Genomic DNA, 24,020 nt, shown 5'->3' on the forward strand with positions numbered 1-24,020 from the left:
AGTTTAACAAGATAGCTTAATTTGATGTCAGGACTGGAGGATTATTGTTGTTGTACAATACTTAGTTTCCTATAATTGATCTAAAACTGCTGAAAAAGAAGCTATAACTTTAATAATTTTCTCCATTATGCATGCAACAAAATAAGTGGGCTTTGCGATAGAATAGGACAATTCCATCCTAACAGTCCTTTGTCCCAGCATCAGTGTATGACTCTACTAATTCCACAGACAGATATGTATAAAAGAGGCCATTTTACTATATTCTTATTCTGTTGCTTCTTTTGCTTTAAGAAAATAGCATGTGTTGTATGGGAACAGAATATAGTTTGGCATGCTGACTTTAGTTCATTTTATTTCATTATTCTCAGTTAACCCTTTTTTCTTCACCTTTTAATGCTAAGGTCAAGCTGTATCTTGCTAAAATTGAGAATGAATAGGTCTGGTTGGGCATATATTACTGGTCCATGTCTTTTTGAAAATGGTCTGAAGTGTTAAAGCACAGCTGGACAAAATTTATAAACAGCTGCATCTCAGGACTGCACACATCAAATTGAGATTTACATTCTTGGATTTTTTGGTAAATGGAAGCTGATGAGCTAATGCGTGTATGCTGTATACTAATACTCTGAATTAAGCAGAGTAGATGTCAAATAAATTAAATACAACATTTAGAAAACACAGGTGTAGCATGTGTAATTTCTAATCTTAAGAGCTAGAAAGCCTTTACTGCTTGATCTGGAAGTAATGGAATGTTTCTCAGTCATCTCTTCACACAGCTAGATGAACTACTCTGCTACTGGAGTTCTGACTCCAAACCCAGTCCCTTTCAAGAACATCCCATTCCAAACACTCCAGTTTCCCTTCTGCCTGTAGTTCAACAGAACGTGGGCTTCTTTGATGTCTCATTCCCAAAATAGGAAGCAGGGAGAAAGCAGATGTATTATGCCATCCATCTGAGTTTGTTCTTTCATTCCTGCCTTCAGCCTCTACCATGCTCTGGGTTTGGAGATTCAGCCAAGATCATCTTTGCCCATGGCACAGGCAGCCTCCTTTGTCTCTGTGGGAAGGCCTCTGCAGAGTTCCTGTATGAGTTGCCTCCTTGTATCAAGACCAAGACCAGAAATGATTTGATATAGCCCTTTCTGGAGTTGCTGTATTATCTCCCAGAATGGCTTCCATTCCTCCTTCAATGGCTGAAGCCTCCACAACAAAGCTAGTTAATTAGGTGTGGCAGGCAAAGAAAATGGTCCAGTAGTGTTGATCTGTTTACAGTGTCAGAGATGCAATCTCTGAGAGATGCTACCTCACCCAATTCATGGAACCACTCTTTGTTCTTTGACATGATGTTTCACTATTCTTTCAGGTCCATTGCCCACCCCAATGGTGTTTACACTGGGACCTGAGCTAGTGTTTCCCACTTCCTTTCATTCTGTATTCACAGCCACAAAGAGTGAGACAGAATAATTCCCCAGTTAGTTAATTCATCCAAGGACCTGGAAATAGATCTTTCCTACTCAGATCAGTTGGCAGACCTGAGACAGTTATAGTGGTGAGAAGACAGCCACATTCCCACTCCTGCAGCAGTGAAGAGGGGGAGACGAGCATTCTCAAATTTCTCAGTTAATGTCAGAGAACCTAAAGTTCTTAACTGGAAAAAGTCCAGAACTCTTGACCTCCCAGCAGAGTTCTCTGAGTTCTTGTTTGTCTCAATGTGGAGAATAACTATTTCCTAATGCCTCCTGATCTCCTAGATGTCAAATGTCCTTGGGTTTAGCTTGATGGTGAAAACCTCATTCTCAAGGTGGTTCACAAGTTTTACTGACTCCCCAAGGAATGCTTCAGTAATTTATACTGGCAATAGACATAATATAGGACATAGCCTTGGATCTAGTCTCATTATCTGCATCTCTCTTGACCCACAATTTGGTAAGAAGAGAGCTGGGCAGTACAGGAGGAGATGAAGCTGTTGTGAAATATTGAAAGCTAGACTTTATGCCCATTTTAGAGATGATTTAAGAATAAAGAAATCAATCCTGATACAATACAGGCCAAGGAAAACATTTGAACCCTCTGCTAAAGTAGATAGGTTAGGAAGGACAGGGGACAGGCAGATGGGTGAAGATCAGGAATAGTTAAGTAGTGTACAGGAAGGAAGTTCGTAGATAGATAACAGGCTGGATTGGGAAGAGGAAAAGAGGGATTGAGGGAGGAGATACAGAACCACCTCTACCACAGAAAGGATTACAAGAAGCTGGGAGCACTGCAGCCTTTTGATCAGAAAAGCTGTATTCGATACATCACTGTAGCAGAAGGTTGAATAAAAGGGCTAAATTAAATTGAATTAAATTGAATCCAAATTTAAACAGTTTCCTAGGGAGACTATGGTTATACTGGAATACGTGCAATCTTGGTTCCTTTATCTCCCAGATACCATGGTTAAATTGTCTAATGGAAGACATTTTTCATCTGTGCTACATTAGTATCTTGCTTTAACCATGAAACTGTATATCGACTTTCAGAAAAAGGACTTTTTGGCATGAACCTTACACTAGCAGCAGGATGAACTAGATGATGATGTAACATATTTTTTCCATCTGTCGTCTGTCATTCCAAGGTATATAGTGGCTCATATATTTTACCCACTGTAAATGTAATCCTATCTACATCATTTAAGGAATAAATTTACAGTATTTATCTTATGCAATCAACATAACAGTATCCACATAAAACTGGAAGTATTTCTAAGCCTTACAGCTGTCACCAATTATTTAGAATTCCAGCCAAAACACAATCTCATGTGCCAACATTCCAGACATACACATACAATATGACCAACCTTTAACCCATAGTAAACAGCAACAGCTGTTTAAAAACCCCACACATATAGTATATATTTCACTCTTATTAAATAATAGAAATATATTTCTTAGAGAACTGATATGCAGTCATTACAGTCATACGTACATTTGTGCTAGAGTGGTTCAGAGCAATGCTCTGAGTCTGACAATTTATATACCCTCCAGTCAAGTGACATCAAGTGCAAGCAGGAAGGAGGGTGGAATAGCATGTGGTTGTGACACAGTGCTTTTATTAGTGATAATCCAGAAGTAACGTGAAGAGTCAGCATTCGATCTGAGTGTGATGAGACCTCCAATAAAAACACCCTTCTGAAATAATGACTGTTATTTTCAGTTTAAAAAAAGTATTAATGTTGAGAGCCCAATATTGTCTCCCTGTATACTCTAACAAGAGGGCAGGTAGTTTGAGGATGTGTGTGCTGTTCCTTTAATTCGGTAGCAAGAAGCCAGGCATCATGGGGCTGTTTCCCCTTCTGGAGGCTGCTCCACACGGCTGATGACAGCCTTCTTTTATAACAGTTTGCTCCTTTAGCTCAAGTGAAAGAGGTCTTTCAGTGCTATGTATGTGAAGATTCAAACACTGCTGATGACTGGTGTGTGTGTGTATGGGGAGAAATAATATATAAGATATGTAATTAAACACTGTATCATAATACACACATGCAGGGAGGCAGAATTAAGGTTTCACAGGTAACTATTATCCTTTTGGTCATTCCCCAAAGTTCATGACCATAGGATGGGGATGTAGATCGACCTGTAAACTGAGAGCTTCGTCTGAGAACTCAGCTGCTGCTTCACCACCATGGATCAGTACAGTGCCCGCATCACTGCCGCCACCACACCAATCTGCCGGTTGATCTCATGCTCCCACAGAGATCTTAGGTACAAGCGGCGGAAATGAGATTTCTCCACAGGGTGGCTGGGCTTATTCTCTGAGACAGGATGAGGAGCTCGGCGATTTGGGAGAGCCTTGGAGTAGAGCTGCTAGCTCAGGCACCTGATAAGGATGCCCCCTGGGAGACTTCGTTTCAAACTCTAACGGGCACGTCCCACTGGGAAGAGGCCCCGAGGCCAATCTAGGACATGCTGGAGGCATTATATCTCCCGGTTGGCCTGGGCGTGCTGAGGAATCCCTTAGGAGGAGCTGGAACCTGTTGCGGAGGAAAGAGAGGTGTGGTCCTCCCTACTCTCAGTGCTGCCACTGTGACGCTCACCAGGAAAAGCAGCATAAAGAAAAAGAAGAAGAATGTACCTATTATTCTTGCATTTCCTAACTTTTGAGTGCTTAATTTTGCAATCTTAATGTTTTAAGATAGGGGTTTTTTGTATGTAATATATAATATGAATCCTTAAGTTATTGTGAGGACCTTAGAATAGATGTAATTGTTGAAATGATTTTATACCGCAAAATTGTATTTAGTAGTGATGTTACATGTTGTGTTAATATTTGTTTCCATGTTATTTTTTTAATTGTTTGTATCTTGCTTAATGGGAGTTGTTCCTTTAAACACAGAGTGGTACACTTAATTGCAGAGTATTTTCAGGGACTGTCTCTTTGTTCAGTGTTTGTACAATGCCTAGCACAGTGGTGTTCTGGTTCATGACTGGGGGCCTAGGACTATGGTAATACAATAAATAAATAAATAAATATAAATATGAGACTGAGAGCAGTGTGGAAGGTTTTTCCTGTTTCCAGAAAGTGGAATAATTTTTCTTGTGTAAGCTCCAAAAAGAAAATAATTTAATTTAGTCAACTTATCTTTCAGGAAAGCAAGCCTCATTATTGAAAGTGTAACATTTGGGGGGATTTGCTGTCTGAGGGCTTTGCTAGTGAGCTACAGTCTTTCTCCTGTAGGTTACCAGTCTCAATCTAGCCCAGCTCACCAGGTATTAAAGCCTGTTCCCATTTGGTGACCCATATAGGAGAGCAGTTTGGTGACACTCCATCCCTGTTCCCACACCACCAAGCTTTGCCTTAATTGGCAGACTTAGCAGAGAGGCCAAGAACTGCATGAGTGGGCCATGGAAACTGATCTATCCCAGTTTTCCATAGAGGTAGAGTGCTTCAGATCAGGGCTGAGGCATACTAGCATGTTGTTGTGTGTTGGAAGTTTGTCCTGCTACTTCCCTGTATGTACGACATTCACCAAAGCTGTCACACCAGTTCCTTTCACCAGCATACATTTTTTTTAAGTTGAAGTGTATATACAGTTCAGTTAGTTATAAAATGCAAATAGCCCATTACGAGACATCACACACAGAGCTCTACAAATCTTGGCAGCTACACATAATCACACAGGGGCAGCTCTGTAATCTTTTCTGTTGTGATTCTTTTTCAGCATGTATCACTCACAGCTCCTTTGACAAGGTCTACATAATGCTGCCAATATCCTTTTTTATTATATTTATTGCAGTCAGCTTCTCAGCTGGAGAACCTTGCCCAGGAATGCTGAAGTGTCTTAGCACATCTTTCAAAGGTTGATTTCCATTCATTGTCACATGTTCCCAACATCTTCTCTGAGTTGTTCAGGTTTTTTTGTTTTGTGGGTATTTTTGAGCTTTTTTGTTGAACCACAGTGCATTGAAATATGCATCTTCAGATTCCCTTTTTATATTTTGTGAGGGATGTTCGGGTTTTCCAAGGAAATGTACGTCAGAATTTCTTCATTGTTTTGTTCTTACTTTTCTGATCTAGAGTTAGGTCTCATATCATCATCAGTATGTTGTCTGCCTCATTTCCCATGGTCTATATAAGAAAAAATGGTATTCCTCATTATAAGTCCTGATGCACTAGAAACTGTTTGAGATGGCCTATCCATTCTGACTACACTAATGAATCAACAACGTTAAAGTTTTTGGGGGGAATATTATTGTCACTGACCTTGAAAAGTAACAAATTATATATGCTGGTTTTAATTCTTCTTTCTGACATTAATGTACTTTTAAGGCAGCTTGTTCTTCCCCTCCCTCATTGCTACTATACAACTGCCCCCTCCGTGTCTATTTCTGTTGGATTTAGGCATCTTTGCTGAAACTGCTCTATTTTTGGCTTGCAGCCCATGTCTCAGAAGAGCCACTTCTTTAAGGAGTTTACATTTCCTGGCCCTGCCTGCTATTCTCCTTAACTGTATTCTGCACTGGGGATTTTGCTGACCTCATAGCCTTCTTAGAGTGCTTAGCTCTTCTAGTGAGAGCTGTAAAACATTAACTTTGTAAGTGCCTTCTAGTACAAGGACTCCATTCTTTTTTCTATCTAATAGGTGTGTATCAGGTAACATAGGAAGCAGTATCAAGCAAAGGAAGGTACTCCACAAGCAAACTGTTGTTGTGGAAAGATATGCAGGCAAGGATGGACATCTGAGGATGAGAACACAGATGGGGAAATGTTGTACGTGTTGGAGATGGACAGTTGAGAGAAGAAGTGGGGGTGGGGACGGATGTTGATGATGAACATGAATTTGACAATGGAAGAGGGATAAAAGGAAAGACAAGGTAGAAGAGGGAAAGAAGAGGAAGAAAACCAGGAGACTGAAAAAAAGAGGTAGAAGAAGGAAAAAAATGGAAAATCCAAACTTTTGGACAACGCAAAGTTGAAAAATGAGGGGAAGAAACAAAAGAAGGCTAAGTATAGAAGGCTTCATGTCAAAAGTAATTACAATTTGTGTTTTCAGGGAAGGACCCCTGAATCTCCTTGCTAGAGTTCAGAATCAAAGCCTCCAACAAATTCTTTTGAGTTCTTCTCTGCACTGATCTCTACTCCGTTGACATGCACTCATCCCACCTGCCTTCTCCAGATACAGACAATTCTGATTTAACTGCAGTCTGTCTTCATCTGAATGTCTAGGGTTAACAGCTGAACGCCATTTGGGCCTAATCAGCATCTTCCCTCAGGCTCAAGTTTATTTAAAAAAATGCATCTAGACCACACTGCTGATTACTGTGTGGGCCAAATTCAGACCTGGTGTATGAAGATGCAACTCCATTGGCTCTGTCTGTTTTGCATTATACCACAATTCAATTATATAATGAAGTTTTCATGCTATTTGCATATATCATTTTCTTAGAGCCTATAGTTACGGTATCATTATCCCAGTTGCAAACAGCACTAGCTTACCCTGGATACCATGACATTGCATAACATGAAAGATGAAACTCAAATTAAAATAAGATTCTTATCTAGAAATAGATTTGTACAATACCTCCTACAACAAATCATATTTGTTAATGTAAAAATAAACACATTGCCAGTAGAAAGGAGGTTAAGGGGGAAAGTCCATTAGGGATTTCTCATCTGACAGCTGCATTTAGGAGAAGCTGACCCACCAGTGTCTTTTCATTCTTCAAAGGAATAACATCCCCCTGCCAACCTCACACCTCAGGAATGCTACTCTGAATTACAGAAGGAATCAAATATGCTATTAATAAAACCAAAAATTGTGAGGATAGGCAGGGAGACAAGTTATTTTCATTTTTAGGCATGACAAACAGTATTTAATTGACTCATGACTTGCCATTTGCTCAAACATTTGTGAATTATGCTGTCTCTTGCTTTATTATACCCCGTTTCTATGTGTGATACACACACATTTAAACTTGCTTAGAGTGCTAGACTTAATCCCTTACTGCCAAATACTGGAATTCCCCAGTCTGACACACAAATACAAGTGTTGACTCACCATATTATTTTTAGCACTATATTAAAAGGAATGATATCAAGTACTAAGATTTTAATCACTTTGGGGACAGCATATCCATATCTCCTGAATAATAAAATATGAGAAAATGTTAAATTTAACAGTGTGTGACTGGCATGAGTGCAGACTGCATGGACTGTTTGAGATAAGGCAGCCAACAAAAGTGATATTGATGAGTCTTACTAATAGGAGACCTCATTTCAGCCAACCGCTACAAAATCTTAACTGGGCTGTCATGAGTGAGCACCATTATTTGAGTGAGAATTGCACGTTGTGTGGATTAGTTAAATCTGACTGTGTGTGTATGTATGGATATATGTGTATAATTACTGGTAAATTAAGAAGTATTTGTAAGATGTCATAAATCTAGGTTAGGACTGTCAAAAGTACCCTATTTATTTGAGCATGAGCTTATAACCAAATAAATTGGTTAGTCTCTAAGGTGCCACAAGTACTCCTTTTCTTTTTGCGAATACAGACTAACACGGCTGTTACTCTGAAAAAAGTACCCTAGTGACTTAGGAGCCTTGGTCCTATTGACTCTCAAAGAGATGACTTCTAAGTACCACATCACTTTGAAAATGAGGTTGAGGCTCCTAAATCCCTTAAGCACTACTAAAATTGTACCTCTAGTTTAGTGTCTCATAAATAACATGAAATAGGGAAATGCAAGACGTGGTTCCTCCATAAAGGACCTACCTTTTCCTTGCTGCATAAATCATGAGATCAAAGAAGGCAAAATAACTTTTAGGACTGAAGGCGTCTATGATAGTTTTCAGTTTGGAGTACCTGTTTTTCCCTTTTAAAACTGTGAATAACCCTAAACAGTGGGAGACTTACGTATTTTCAAGAATACGCGAAAAGCAATCCATTCCCAGGAGAAATAAATAAATATTGGGGGGAGGGGAGGCAGGAGGAGAAAAATATCACAGCCAAAATGGCTTCTCATTAACTCACATAGAGCATTTTATCTACAGTCTCTCTCAGAAAAAAATGAGTCAAAGTAGTTTCCTCAGACTTCAGTGGTAGACTTAGACAATTTTGAACCAGAAGTACAGGTCCCGATCTTGCAAACATGTAAGCATGTTCTTAACTTTACTATCATAAGTAGTCCTGTTGATTTCAGTTGGACTACTCATGGTAGTAAAGTGATGCACATGTATAAGTGTTGGCAGGTTTGGGACCTTAATATGTTACTTAATTCAGGTGACTAATATCAACCAACTCAACTTGAAAATGCAGTGCAAAACCTTGCTGTGAATTTTTATCTAACTATCCAAACAATGTAGAAATCTGCATTCCAGATCTTCAACATTTTCACTTGTAAGGAAAATCCATGCAAATTACTGAATTTTCACAGAATCTCAGTGGAATCAAAATAGGCACAAATATTTTCCACAGTTCTAGTCCTCAGTCAAACTTTTCCAAACTTCAAATATTTGGGTTTGATTTTTTGTTCAGGTCAAGGAATATCAAAGGGTTGGGTCAGTTCTTATTTGATCTGAACCAGTTCATCCATCTCTAATAATAAATTAATCTTTTAAGAGCAGATGTTTTTCCAACCAAACCATTGGTGGAAAAGGGAGATAAAAGGCCAAGATTAGCCTGGTTCACTAGAGACAACATCCCCCACCAAATTATATGACAAAAAAGCTGTGGATTCAAAGGCCAAGATTAAAGCCTCCTTGAGCTTCTGTTTATATGCTACATGTCTGCACTTATTAAATTATTGACTTTAAAATGTATTTTCAATTATGTTTGGAATATATATTTGCTTTTAACTAGCAATAGAAGATGAAAACCATATTATATTTGTGCTTAGGAGGGGTATTCCAAGTGAACAAGTGAAGCATGCAGATAGAGAACAGGCAAAGCGTGTTGTCTACTCAGTAGTTTATGGAGCAGGTAGGGATCTGTATAGAACTAGAGACAAGTTTATTCTCACTACTGTTTATACATTTTTAGATGATTAACTAGAGCTGCAATGGATTTGAGTTAATTTAAATTTTTTAACACTAGCCATGCACTGAATTTCTGAAAGTGAATAAAGTGATCTCAGAATATAGCATCTTGATTTTTTGGACTATCATAAAATAGTCTACTTAAAAATCATTCAGAATAATATAGCAGCATTAACATAATATGAAAGTTATTCCCTGGCTAAGTTGATGCATTGACTTATTTTGCATTTTGACTTCTAAGTACATCTGAGCTACTATAAGGAGACTCATGAGTCAATGTAATTCAAACATCTGTCTTTACCTACCTAAAATTAGTATAATTCAGTGTGGAATATCCTCTGCATACCAACGGTGGATGCACACATAGAAGATGAAAGAAGTTGTTGTTGAATCAAGGTCAGAATTTGGCCTTGAATGGTGTATTTTTATTAAACTCTCTGTACTGTACCATAAGTATAAATACTATTTACAAAATATTGTAGGAAAAATAAGGTCCCTGCTCTTTGGAGCTCAGAATCTAAGTCAGACAAAAATTACATACCACAATTCCTTTAATATTGGTAAAGTTTCTGTTTTAATAAAATGGGCTTCTCCTGTATACTTGACTATCATGATCTCATATCACTATGTGAAGGATTTCCCGTTATTATCCCATTTATTTAATTATTTAATCTATCTTTAGATGTGCTGATTTTTTCTTAATCTATTATAAACTACTTCAATTTATATAGCCTTCCTAAAGGTGACCTGCAAAAAGAAAAATAGAGTTTGTTTCCATGTTACTTCTATACAATGTAAAAGGAAGGTCTCCCCCCTCAAAAGATTTTGGCTGAAACAAGTGAAGATTTTGAATAAAAATCACTTCCCCTCTCACTTTCTTGGAATTTGTCTTATTAATAAATATATTATTCCAAAGCTTAGATTTCTAATGTAAAGAATAAATAGAAATAGCTTTCAAGCATTTCTACATCATGAAAAAAAATAAAGGACCCAAACCCAATTTTTATTCCTTTGCATGTCACCTTTAATATTTATTTGGCTGATAGACTGACAAATGCTAGTGCTCTTAAAGGCAAATTTACTAACACAACTCATTGATTTAACTGTTTAATAAAGCATTGAAATAAGAAATCTGGTAGCAGTATAGACCATAAAACATTAAAAACTAGAGCCGTACAGTAATATACACTTGTATGTGACTTAGAATCATAGGGTTAAGGGACTGCAAAGGTTATGTTGTCTAACCCGCTGCCAAGGTGTGGGATTTGTTGGGTCTAAACCATCCAAGACAAATGGCTATCCAGCCTCCTTTTGAAAACCTCCATAGGAAGTCTGTTCTATTGTCCTACTGTTTTTACAGTTAGGAAGCTTTTCCTGAGATTTAATCTAAATCTGCTATGCTGTCATTTGAGCCCATTGCCTGTTGTCCTGCCCTCTTGGCAAGAGAGAACAACTTTTCTGCATCTTTTTAATGGCAACCTTTCAAGTATTTGAAGACCACTATCTTGTCCCCACTCAATCTCTTCTTTTCCAAACTAAACATACCCGGTTCCTTCAACCTTTGCTCTTATGGCTTGCATTCCATCCCTTTGATCATCTTTGTCACTCACCTCTGGATCCTTTCCAGTTTCTCCACATCCCTTTCTATACATTGGTGACCAAAACTGGACAGTCCTTCAGCTGAGGACTAACCAGCGCTGAGTAGAGCGGAACTATCCTCTCCCATGACTTGCATTCTATGCCTCAGTTAAAGCAACCTAAAATTGCATTTGCCTTTTTTGCAAGAGCATCACATTGCTGACTCATGTTGAGGTTGTGATCCGCCACAACTCCCAGATCTTTCTCAGGAGTGCTGCTCCCAAGCCAGTTATCCCCCATTCTGTATTTCTGCATTTGGTTTTTCTTCCTGAAGTGTAGTACTGTACCTTAAATTTGTCTGTGATGAATTTCATTTTGTTGTCTGTACCCTAGTTCTCCAATTTATCTGGATCCCTCTGAATTTTAGCTCTATCCTCCAAAGTGTTGGCAACCCTCGAAGCTTTTTGTCATCTGCAAATTTGATCAGTATGCTACATCCAGGTCATTAATAAAGATGTTAAACAACACCAGACCCAGAACAGATCCCTGTGGTACCCCACTTGAGACCTCCCTCCAATCTGATACCATTCCATTACTAATTACTCTTTGTTGGCAGTTGTTTAACCAATTACGTATCCACTTAATGGTGGTTCCATCAAGCCCGCATTTCTCCAGCTTACTTATCAGAGTGTCATGTGGGACTATGTCAAAAGCCTTGCTGAAGTCCAAGTATATTACGTCCACCGCATTGCCCCTATCCACCAAACCAGTTGCCCTGTTGAAGAAGGAAATCAAGCTGGTTTGGCATGATTTGTTCTTGGTAAATCCATGCTGGCTGCTAATGATTGCCCTTTCATCCTCCAGGTATTATCAAATTGAATGTTTTATACATTGCTCTAGTAGCTTCCCACGTATTGAGTCAGACTGTCTGGTCTGTAGTTCCCCGGCTCCTCCTTTCCCCCCTTTTCAAAGATGCAGTCACATGTTATTTTTTATGAGAAGACTGAAGCAAAGTAGGCGTTGAGGAGCTTTATCTTTCTATCATCTTCTGTTACCAGCTCACCTTCTCCACTGAGCAGCGGACTCGCGCCGTCCTTGATCTTTCTTTTTTGTCTCACACTTCGTAGTCTTCAGGAATTCTTCCACCATTTCAGAGAGCTCTACATATTTACAAATTTAGTTATGTTTGAAGCGCAACATCGCAAATGAAGAAAACAAAATGGTGATCATATCATATATAGTTCTTTTCTGGTTGTTGAGCCTTTAGATTACACTTGGGTCACATTTTCAAGGTCTTCCATGAGAACTAGATATGTACTTAAAAAACAAAAACAAAAACCCTGAGACATTCACCTAATCACTTGCCTCCAGAAGCTAGTACTTTAACACACAAACTGAACAGCATGAGAAGTGACAACACTACAGACTTCCTGTCTACTTTGAAGCAATTCACTTCACCTGTCTGTGCCTTGTTCATCTGTAAAAAAATATGAGGGGCACCAAAGTATCTGTTAGTTAATTAATTCATTAAATCCTAAATTAGGCCATGGCTGTATGTACAGCACTGCAGCGATACAGCTGTACGGATACAGCTGCACTGCTACAGCGTGTCTGGTGAAAACACTATGCCGACAGGAGAGAGCTCTCCTGTTGGCATAATAAAACACCATCTCCATGAGTGGCATAAGCTATGTTGGCAGGAGAAGCTCTCTCATTGACATAGTGCTGTGCACATGAGTGCTTACGTCAGTGTAACTTATGTCGCTTAAGGGGGTGGAATATTCACACCCCTGAGCCACATAACTTTTGCCAACATAAGTTGTTGTGTAGACATAGCCTTTGTTTGATATCCCTCTGTGCAATATCTAAGTGTTTGGGTGGACGAAGGGGAGACAAAAAAATGAAAGAATTTGTATTTTCAGTCTTCTAAGATGATTTTTTTTAAAGTGTAAAGCTATTGTTGACACTTTCTGTCCTTTTCAGTTTTTCATTGCTATTGCTGATTAATTTGCATGTTTTCATATGTGATATTTTAACCTATTTATTAAATGTTCTTTGGATGGGAAATGTGGCCAGCTTAGACATTTGTTACAGTTCTCTTGTGAAGCCACAAGCAGATTCCTAACTGGTATTGAGAGACTGGTAATTCTGAACAATGTTTTCTGAACAATGAATGAGAAATTTTGGGGAAGTGGGTGAGAGTTAAATTAATTGGTCGTCAAACAATAATACAACAGTGGAATAATTCCATTAGGAGTCATCCCAGATGTCTTGCAAATTTCTGATTCTTGCACTTTGGCTAGATTTGTTCTTCTAGGCATCAGTGCAGCTCCTGACATAGCTGAGTACAAAATGCTAGAGAATTATTATGAAATGCATATCAGACTGACAGTGATGGCATTTGGGTGGCTGAAATCTTACTTCTCTCAAAAACACCATCTAGTTTCTCTTGACATTATTACTGTGACGACTAATATTTTATATCTCTGGTGCTTCAAGACATTGCCTTTCAGCAAATGTTATTTGCAGACACAATGCTGTCAGTAATGTTGATGTATGGTTTTATTTGCACTTGAACTACTTGGTTCATAAATTTCTTTAAATTGTACTTCTTACCTTTTAATCTCATAGCATGGAAAACTTTGATCTCATTTTTCTCTCATACTCCTTTGCTTTATCTTGTTATAGATTCACTTTGATATAGTTTTACTTATAACACATATCTAGATGCTGGGTAAGTCTTGTTGCGACTTTCTCTATGCTTCCTTTAAAATCTATCCTTTCTTTTCCATCCCTCCTGCTAAAACCTGGGTCCATGCCTTGGTCATCTCTTGTTTCAATTACTGAATTCTTCTCTTTTGCTTCCCTGCATTGCATTTCTCCAGCTTGTCCAAAACACCCTACCTAAAATCATTCAGCCCCATCACCAGCATCCTCACATCTCTGCATTCACTTCCCTGCTTATTCAACATTAAATTCAATCTTCTAATCCTCGTATCAAGGCTCTGCATAAATCTACCCCTGACTAGTTTATGAATAAAAGTGAACAAAACTAAGAACCCTACAGGATACATGTTATGAATCTAAAATACAGATATTATCCTAAAATTTGTATTTAAGCTATTAAGATGTAATATGCAGTGGGGAAAACCTCTGCTGAGTTACACCCAAATTCAGTAAGGTATTTCAACGACGAGTTTAGTCCTTTCTTAATCAGTTAAAACACTTAAGCTTAAAATGAAACATATACTTAAGTAGTTTGCTGAATCAGGACCTTAATATATGTGACCATCCAAATTTGTGAAAATAACTACACTGGTCATATTCCACTAGTCAATGTACAGTTCAGTACTAATATTTATAATGAAGCAATATTTAAATGATTTTCTGTTCTACATTATTGTGCACAAGGTAAAGAACGTCTTGCTGGATGTCTGGGAATTACTCCTCTTCAAGCTGGTCAATTTATAGAGAGTTTTCTGGTGAAATACAAGAAAATTCATGACTTTACAAAGAAAACCATTGAGCAATGCCACAATGAAGGTAATAAAACCTATAAGATACATTCTTGTTTACCGTTCAGCTGCTATGCTACATTTTACAATGAGGACAGAGATTCAACTCAGATAATGCTTGCAGGATGAGAGAAAAAGTTGAAAGAAATGATGAAAATATCCACCCCGATGAATGTGGTCTGCCCTGTGCTATGCTGGCAAACTGGGAGGATCTGGTTGGATCCACCACAGCTGCAGCTTCCCAGATATTGTTATTTACCAGGAAAGCTCTTCATCATTTGTGAATGGCAAGAAGTTCCTTTCTTTTTTAATATGGCTCTCAAAGTCCAGTTATCTATATTTATACTTTGAGATTAGTTTATTGCAATGCAATGTACATACCACCATATTGTCAAACTAGTAAGAAGTTGCTGCTAGGGCATAACACAACCTGCTTAGTAAGCACTGTTTCACAAAGAGAGCACGTTACACCTATGGCCTGTGATCTGCACTGGCTACCCCATGATTTCTTGGTGAGCTTTTGGGTATCCAAGGCTATAAAGCCCTAAAAGATATGAACTCAAAACACCATCTGTCTATCCCATATCATGTCACAGTAGATGTGATCATCTGAAGAGTCTAAGCTAATGTAAGCGGGGGAATAGTCCCACTGTTGTGGGGAACTTTCCTGGCTTCTGCACTACCCTGGTGAAGTGGGCTAGCGAAAGGATCTGAGTCCTTGCTCCCACTTTCTTTACCCAGTGGCCTCCCTGCCCTTGAGGACTCCCCTTCCACTCTCCTATCTGGCAGAGTCTTCGTAACCCCAACAAGGCTGGGCCCAGGATTCCTGAGGGGCTCAACCCCCAACCCTGCTGTTGTCACCTAGGACAGGGGTTAGGGTGTCCCCACTCCGGGGTACTCTCTCTGACCCACTGACGATTACATACAATTTAAAGCAAATGCAAGTGTCATAAATATAAAGGGAAGGGTAAACACCTTTAAAATCCCTCCTGGCCAGAGGAAAAACCCTTTCACCTGTAAAGGGTTAAGAAGCTAGGATAACCTCGCTGGCACCTGACCAAAATGACCAATGAGGAGACAAGATACTTTCAAAAGCTGGGAGGAGGGAGAAAAACAAAGGGTCTGTGTCTGTCTCTGTGATGCTTTTGCCAGGGACAGAACAGGAAAGGAGTCTTAGAATTTAGTAAGTAATCTAGCTAGATATGCATTAGATTATGATTTCTTTAAATCCTGAGAAATTAAGCTGTGCTGAATAGAATGGATATTCCTGTCTGTGTGTCTTTTTGTAACTTAAGGTTTTGCCTAGGGGGATTCTCTATGTTTTGAATCTAATTACCCTGTAAAGTATTTACCATCCTGATTTTACAGAGGTGATTCTTTTTTACTTCTATTAAAAGTCTTCTTGTAAGGAAACTGAATGCTTTTTCATTGTTCTAAGATCCAAGGGTTTGGGTCTGTGGTCACCTATGCAAATTGGTGAGGATTTTTACCAAACCTTCCCCAGGAAGTGGGGTGCAAGGGTTGGGAGGATTTTGGGGGGAAAGACGTTTCCAAACAACGCTTTCCTAATAAATAAATCCAGATAAACGTTTTGTGGTGGCAGTGGAAGTCCAAGGGCAAAGGGTAAAATAGTTTGTACCTTGGAGAAGTTTTAACCTAAGCTGGTAAAAGTAAGCTTAGGAGGTTTTCATGCAGGTCCTCACATCTGTACCCTAGAGTTCAGAGTGCGGAAGGAACCTTGACAGCAAGTTATTTAATCAACAATTAATTTTAAAAAGAATAAGGAAAAATGGGAAAGGTTAAAGAAAACACATCACCCTGCTCTGTGGGAGGGAACATCACAAACAGTGTCTCTGAAATGTCCGGGCAGTTCACAGTCTGTTCCTTGTAAGTCCCAGGCCTTCTTCTCAGGCCCTGGCTGTGCTGCAGGGATGCTGTGGGTTGGACACTTGCTCTGGTGGTGGCCACACGCTCTTAGGCTCTAAGTGGTAGGACCCTTCTTCCCAGTGTCGCCCCCGCCCTGTCGGGGTTACAATCTAAGCCTGGCCTGCAGAGCCTCTTGGCTGAGGCGTCTCCCTGTGCTGGGCCCACTGCCCAGGGTCCCCTTCGCTCTCCCCAGCTGCTCACCGCACCCAGCTCCGGACGGCTCCAGCCCCAGCTCCACCACTCGGTTTCTGCACTGCTGCTGCTGCTCTGCCTCCAGCTCACTCAGCTGCTTCTCTGGCCCCTCTGGCTCTGGTTGTTACAGCTCTGCTCCCAGGACAGGTCTGCTCTGCAGGCTGCTTCTGTGACTGCTCCCAGCACTGACCTGCTTCGTGGGCTGCTTTTCTGGCCCCTCTGGCTCTGGTTGCTGCAGCTCTGCTCCCAGGGCAAGTCTGCTGTCTCTGGGCTGCTTTTCTGGTCCCTCTGGATCTGGCACAGCTCTGCTCCCAGCTTAGCTTCGGCCCCTGCTTTCTTCTTAGCTCGGCCCCACTCTGTCTGACCCAGGCAAATCCAGTTCACACGGAGGACGGGACCTCCCTGGCCTCCTGACTCCCTGATTAGCCTGCTCGCCCTGTCATTCAGGCTGACCTGGAGCATTGGCCTCTCCCCATTGTTCCTGGGGACTATCAGTCTCAGGGTCCTGATTTCCCATAGACCCTTCCCCTTTTAGTACTGGGAGCTAGCCAACCAACACACCCCCACTGAATGTTAGTAAGGGGGCAACAGTCCCCTTACACTAACAATTTAGTGGCTGTCCACACTTAAAGCATTGCCGTAGCGCAGCTGCACCGGGAAAATGTTACTTATGCCAATGTGAGAGCTTAGGTACTCCACCCCCCAAGAGATGGTGGTTATGTCAATGGAAGAAGCCCCCTGTCAACATAGCACTGTCTATGCTTGGGGTTAGGTCGGTATAATTGCGTTGCCCAAGGGGGTGGATTCTCCACTCCCCTGAGCAATGTAGTTATATCAACATAAGTTGGTAGTGTAGACCAAGCCTTAGATTTGGGTTGGTGGCAGGATGTCCTTAGTGAGAGGGTTTTCACTTTAGAATTAACTTTTTGCTTTTGGTCCATCAGAGCACTAGACTCAACTGTTCTTTTCGCAAACTTTCTCAGAGGAGAAAGTTGGTTGTAGGATGATAGGATAGTGTAAATGTCTGTCTTTTCAAAGGTTGATCTGGTCTGTTAATGTCTGTGTTGCTACTTTTGGTAGTGCATCTAGAGTGTGTGATAGGCATAACTGAAAAATCTAAATATATAACAATAACCATTTAGTGCTCGATCTAGGCAAAGTTATTGACATGTTGACTTTCTATGCTTGGTTTTGAATTTGTGTGCATATGCACATGCATGAAGGCATGTAGAGCTGTTCAGGAAAAAAGTAATTAGCAACAAGACAAGGCTGTTCCTAGGAGCATTGGTACCCTTTGGTGCAAATGGCGTTAGATGCCTCCCCAACAAGTTGCTTAGTCATTTACTTGGTGCTTCCTTCCTCACACCAAACTACCTGATCTCTTTAGATGTGTCACTTCATCCTAAAGTTTCTCTAAGTTCTTCTTTGAGTACTTGCCTATATATATTATTACTCCTGGGGGAATTCTGCGTCACTGCTTGCACGCAGAATTCATGTCCCGCACAAATTTCTTTGCTTCCCTGCATAAAAATGACTTTCTGATGGGAAAACAAAGGGAAGCTGCATGAGCGATCATGTGCCACTCCCCAACAGCATGGGCGCATCGTTTTGGGCACTTGGAACAGCCAACGGAGAGGTAAATCACTGGGGGGAGGGGCAGGCCTGGGAACTCCCCAGCTGGTGCTGGGTCAGACCCACCCCTCATCTGCCCAGTCCCTGTGCATCTGGGACCCCATACTCAGACTCCGCCCTGCTGAGCTTCACCCCCACACACACCCAGAACCCCCCCCCCACTGAGCCTCCCACACCCTAGCCCCCACCCTGCCTAGCCTCACCCCCTGCACCCAGAGCCCCCATCACCCCCACATCCGGCCCTTCCCGGCCAGTTGCTCCTACCCTGTGCTGGGCTCAGCTGCTAGTCCCTGCTGGATTGGCGGCAGGGTAGGAGTGCATTTCCCCTGCACAGAGCAGCTGGGGCTGGACCAGGGACAGAGCTGGATCAGACCCACCCCCAGAAGCTCCCCCAGATTTGCACTCCTTCTGCTTCCTGCCCTTATTTCTCAGCCATGCGGGGAGGGGTCACTGTACAGGGAGCTGCTCCCCCATCTGCCTACTCCCCAGGCATCTGGACCCCTGCCATTCCCCTCACCTCTGCTTCCAGACCCTCATCCCTGCATCCAGACCCTCACCCCTGCACCCAGGCCACCCTCTGTTGAGCCCCCCTCACTTGAATCCCAACCCTGACAAGTCCCACCCCCTATGCACCTGGACCATCCCACAAGCCAGTCCCACCCAGACCCCCATCCTACTTAGCCTGAACCAGCTGCACTTGTACCCCCCCGCCAAGCCCCAGTCTCCCAGCACCCAGTCTCCCCACAACCAGAACCCCACCTACTGAGCCGCAGCCACATTCACCTGGACCCCCCCTGCAGAATCACATTGCCCCTGCACCCGAACCCCCCCCCTCCCCCCACAAGCCCTTGTTCATCCAGATCCTCCCCGCACCCGGACCCACCCACTGAGCTGCTCGCACCCAGATCTCCCGCACAGAACCCTCTCACCCTACACCTGGATCCCCCCCACATACACTAAGCCCCTCCACACTTGGATCCTGTCAGATTGAGCCTGCCTGCCCACACCTTGTACACCTGACACGGGGCTGCTAACCCTGGTGAGTTGCTTCACCTGCTACTCCTGAGGGAATTCTGAACCAAAACATTAAATATTCTGTACCAAAAAAATAAAAATTCTGTGGACAGTATTTTAAAATTCTGCAAAATTTATTTGTCAATAAATAAATGTGGAGGCTCCAGCATGGCAGTGGGGAGCACAGGCCACTGGCTGCATTGAGATGGGAGACCACACTCCAGCCTTCCCCCCCCCCCCCACCAAGACACAGACCTCTGGAGCGGGCCCAGACCTTGCGCTATGTCAGGGTCAGGTGCAGCCTCACTGCTAAGTCTGTATCCCAGAGGGGAACGGGCTGCAGGGTGATCTCCCACCTCTGTGCAGCCAGTCGCCTGTGCTCCCCACTACCATGCTGGAGCCTCCACATTTATTTATTGACACAAAATCTGCAGAATTTTGCAGAATTTTAAAATATTGTGTGCAGCATTTTAAATTTTTTGGTGCAGAATTCCTTCAAGAGTAATATTATATTTCACTGTTGGTCACATGCGGCCCATGCGGTTAAGATTGGAGTCTTTTGGCCAGCAGTGTCTGCTGGGGCCATTCATGCATCCTGAATGTCCTTGCACTCCCATACTACAAGCATAAAAGGCAGTGCAGGACCAACCACCACTCACCACCTGGGGCTCCAGTTGGGGAGCAGGGTTGGGGCGCAGGGGCTTGCCCCACTTTGGCATCTACCCACCCGCAACCCCACTCCCTGGCAGGAGCACCAGGTGGAGTGAGGCAAGCCCCTGCGCCCCAACCTCGCTCCCGGGCAGGAGCGCTGGGCAGGTGGAGCGGGTTGGACCACGGGGGCACCTATTTTTCCGGGAGTGCCCAGTTGGCCAGGGCCCCTGGGCACAGCTCCATTGGCCCAGTGGTTATGTCACTGCTTCGCCTCTCTCATTAATTCACTCCTAGGGTATGGATACTCACTAACGACAAATGGGGATGTGTAGAGGGCACATGATTTAATACAAGGAGAATCTGCAGCTCTTGGCCCAAAGAAACCCATACTCCATGGTCCTGCAGCCACAGATACTAAATACAGTTCAAGAGCACAAATGCTGGCTGACTGCATCGAAGAAATATGTAGAATTTTTGGCTCTTGAATTGGATTATGGCTTTGTAACTCTGAGGCTGAATTTTTGTGGGCCCACAGCCATCAAGTCTGTTTATTTAAGAATAGGTTCTTTAGGCTGTTTTCTGCTGGAGCACATCATATATCAATAAAATGTAGTATAATTTGACATCAACAGGGTTCATTCTGGGAACAGAGGTCTTATTCAGCAGGTATCTCAAAGAAAAAAAAAGAGGACAGGTTTTACAATTTTACAGTAATTTGTAATGAATAAGAAGATGAACCAATTCCTTCACTACCCCAAACAATGACTTATGAAAATTTAAGTTTAATAAAATAAATATTATACGATTTGTAAAAGTGCACTGGTCTGTTGGGTGCATGCATACATCCTAGCTCACATGTCATACTCCTCAGCCCTGTCAGAAGGGAACATTCTGGGACCTGTAGTTTCCCCCAGCTGGAGCACATGACCAGGAAGGAGTTATGGGGCTGAAGGAGCATGTGACTGCTTTCGGAAGGGGATTATATAAGAAGAAGCCTGATCTCACTCTGAGAAAGTCAGGGTAGAGACATGACCTGGAGGGAGACTCTCCAAAGTGTAGGACTTGAGAAAATTGTCACTGTAATACAAGAATCACTGTAGTCACTCACCAGGCCAGTCCTGAGTGGCTCTTGTTCAACAACGAAGTTTCAGATGCCCATCCCTGCCAAAAGACATCCCTATTTCCATTCAGTTATGTGTATAAGAGACCAGGTAGATAAGAGAGAGATCTGCTTTGAAACTTCATTGCAATTAATAGAATAGATTTTGAGGCACTTAAGGCATTACCCACTGCAGATAATCAAGCAAAAAGAAAGTTATTTGCCTGTCTGGTAAGTGGACATGATGTAATTTGGTGGGTGCTTGGAGTCTATCTAAAAATGGATTTCAATACAGTCCTGCCATAAGAAACGCCTGCTCTGGAAGCTTCCACTAATGAATAGTATTTGGTAAATTGGAGAGAGAGTCCAGAGGAGAGCAACAAAAATGATAAAAAGTTTAGAAAACCTGACCTCTGAGGAAAGGTTAAAGAAACTGGGCATGTTTGACCTTGAGAAAAGAAGACCAAAGGGAGGCATGATAACAGTCTTCAAATATGTTAAGGGATTTTATAAAGAGGACAATAATCAAATGTTCTCCATGGCCACCAAGGGTAGGACAAGAAGTAACTGGCTTAATACAGTTTCATAACTGGCCAGGCTATGGTGTGACAGTTGTGTGTGTTTCTCTTTGATGCAAACCCGCCCCCTTTGTTGATTTTAATTCCCTGTAAGCCAACCACCTTCCCCCCTTCGATCACAGCTGGCAAAGGAAATAAAGTCACTATTGTTTTGAAACCATGCATTCTTTCTTTATTAATTAAAAAAAAGAAGAGATAAGTGATAAGGTGGGTGGGGGAGGAGGAAAAGACAAGGGCACATTGCTTATTGTAGCCACACTACAAATCAAAACTGTTTGAATGACAGCCTCTGTTGCTTGGGCCATCCTCTGGAGTGGAGTGGCTGAGTGCCCGGAGCCTCCCTGTCCTCCCCCACCCCCACCCCCTGCGTTCTTGGGCGTCTGGGTGAGGAGGATATGGAACGTGGGGAGGAGGGCAGGCGGTTGTACAGTGGATGCAGCGGGGATCTGTGCACTTGTTGGCTTTCCTGCAGCTCCACCAGATGCCTGAGCATGTCTGTTTGCACCCCCATTAGCCTCAGCATTACATCCTGCCTGTCTCATCGCGTTCACTTAATGCTTTCCTGGACTCTGCCACTGAATGCCTCTGTAAGCAGTGTCAGGATGAGCTCCACCCTGACATCTGGTGGTGAGGTGTGGCAAGTTGTGGAAAAGAACTTCAGGGGCTGATCTCATTTGCATAGTCACACCCACCCCGCCTAGAATGAGGCCATAGCTGCCCAAATGGTCACTTTGGCTGCTGTGGGATCCTCAGTGTCTCTGTTATTGGGGCAGGAAGAATAAATTATTACCCTGATTATGGGAACTGTGCTTGGAACTGTACTTGGCCTTTTGTTATGATGGAGGGACTCACCATCAACTAAGTAGCACTCGCTAGGCAAGGGTCATGGGTTCCAAAACTCTGTGAATTGAGAGAGGCTGGGGGCAAGTATTAATACTTGGTGGCATGGGCCCCTGGGTGAGGGCCTTACATGCTAACTGCACTTCCTCCTCTCTCCACTGTGGAATTCCAGAGCTAATTTTGATTCCATTAGGAGTCTAGTTACAGGCTGCTGAGCTCACTTTGGGCTAATGGTGCACTAGCACTGAGGCTCCCCTACTACAAGCAGAATTCACCAAAGAGCTGAACTGACTAAGAGCTGAAATCACTGAGCCTTGTGTTAAGTAGTGGGGGAGCCTGAAGATATATTGTGGAGCAGTTTGCGGGACGGCTGGAGTGTCTTGTGGACAGGCTGGTGGAGCAGTTCATAGGACGGCGGGAGCTGCTTGTGGGATGCGGAGCGGAGCAGTTCATGGACCGGCTGGTGGAGCAGTTCGTGGGACGGTGGGAGCTACTTGTGGGCTGCAGAGCAGAGCTGAGCGAAGCAGTTTGTGGGGGCGGCTGGTGGAGCGAAGGCCTATGGAGCTGTCGGGCGGTCAGCTTTACATCATGTAAGGTGCCCCTTATCTCTCTCCCCCTCACCATCTCCACCCAGGTTGGGAGGTAAACCTCTGCAGATAAACTTTTGAACTCTGGGGCTGCCCTGACCAGGGACAGAGACTTTTGGGACTTTGGGGTTGCTGGACTCAAGAACCAAAGGGAAAGGACACGCCCCAATTTGCTTGGGGTGGGTTTTTTTTGCTCATGGGTTGTGTTACGAATCCTGTTGATGGTGTTTCCCCAACATAATGCCACATTGTTTCTCTCTGTTATTAAAAGGCTTTTTGCTACACTCAGACTATGTGCTTGCGAGAGGGGAAGTATTGCCTCTTGGAGGCGCCCAGTGGTATATATTTGTCCCAGGTCACTGGGTGGGGGCTCGAGCCGGTTTTGCATTGTGTTATTGGAATGGAACCCCTAGATACTGAACCCGGCCCTTGTTGCTGCCAACTCTGATGGGCAGAAGGGTTACACCTCCATGCATTCAGCTGTGCCCTATCAGTGCGGGAGGACTGCATGATCTCGGAAAACATGTCATTGCGAGTGACATCACACATGGCTGGGCAACAGAATTCGGTTTCCAGGCAGCCATGGTAAGGCAAAGGGTACACAGGTTTGGCTTCAAACTCCTTCATAACATGTGGGAATGTTTTCAAACTGCAGCATCTTCCTTTCCCATAGCAAGCAATGCCAGTTGGGTTTGCCATTTAAAAGGAGGGGCTGCGGTTTTTGGGTGGATGTGCCCCTACCCCTCCGCATGGCTATTTGGGATGATCCCTTTTAGCCCAGCATGAACGGGGTCCTTTTACTGTTCCCTTACAAAAATTCCCCTATTTCAACCAGGTGACCATGAATGATATCACTCTCCTGAGGCTAACACAGAAAGATAAAGACTGAATGTTG

The 24,020-nt window shown here is 42.6% G+C and overlaps 1 protein-coding gene across 1 annotated transcript in view; it reads left to right on the forward strand.

Moving 5' to 3' along the window:
• The window catches only part of POLN (DNA polymerase nu), a 204,122-nt gene that overhangs the window by 173,353 nt on the left and 6,749 nt on the right, over positions 1-24,020 (forward strand). Inside the window, exons 20-21 of the mRNA XM_074952070.1 lie at positions 9,375-9,457; positions 14,503-14,634. Coding sequence (XP_074808171.1) covers positions 9,375-9,457; positions 14,503-14,634 — 215 coding nt within the window. The remainder of the gene's footprint in view (positions 1-9,374; positions 9,458-14,502; positions 14,635-24,020) is intronic.

Source organism: Natator depressus, chromosome 4 (genome assembly GCF_965152275.1).
Source record: "Natator depressus isolate rNatDep1 chromosome 4, rNatDep2.hap1, whole genome shotgun sequence".
Lineage (NCBI taxonomy): Eukaryota > Metazoa > Chordata > Testudines > Cheloniidae > Natator > Natator depressus.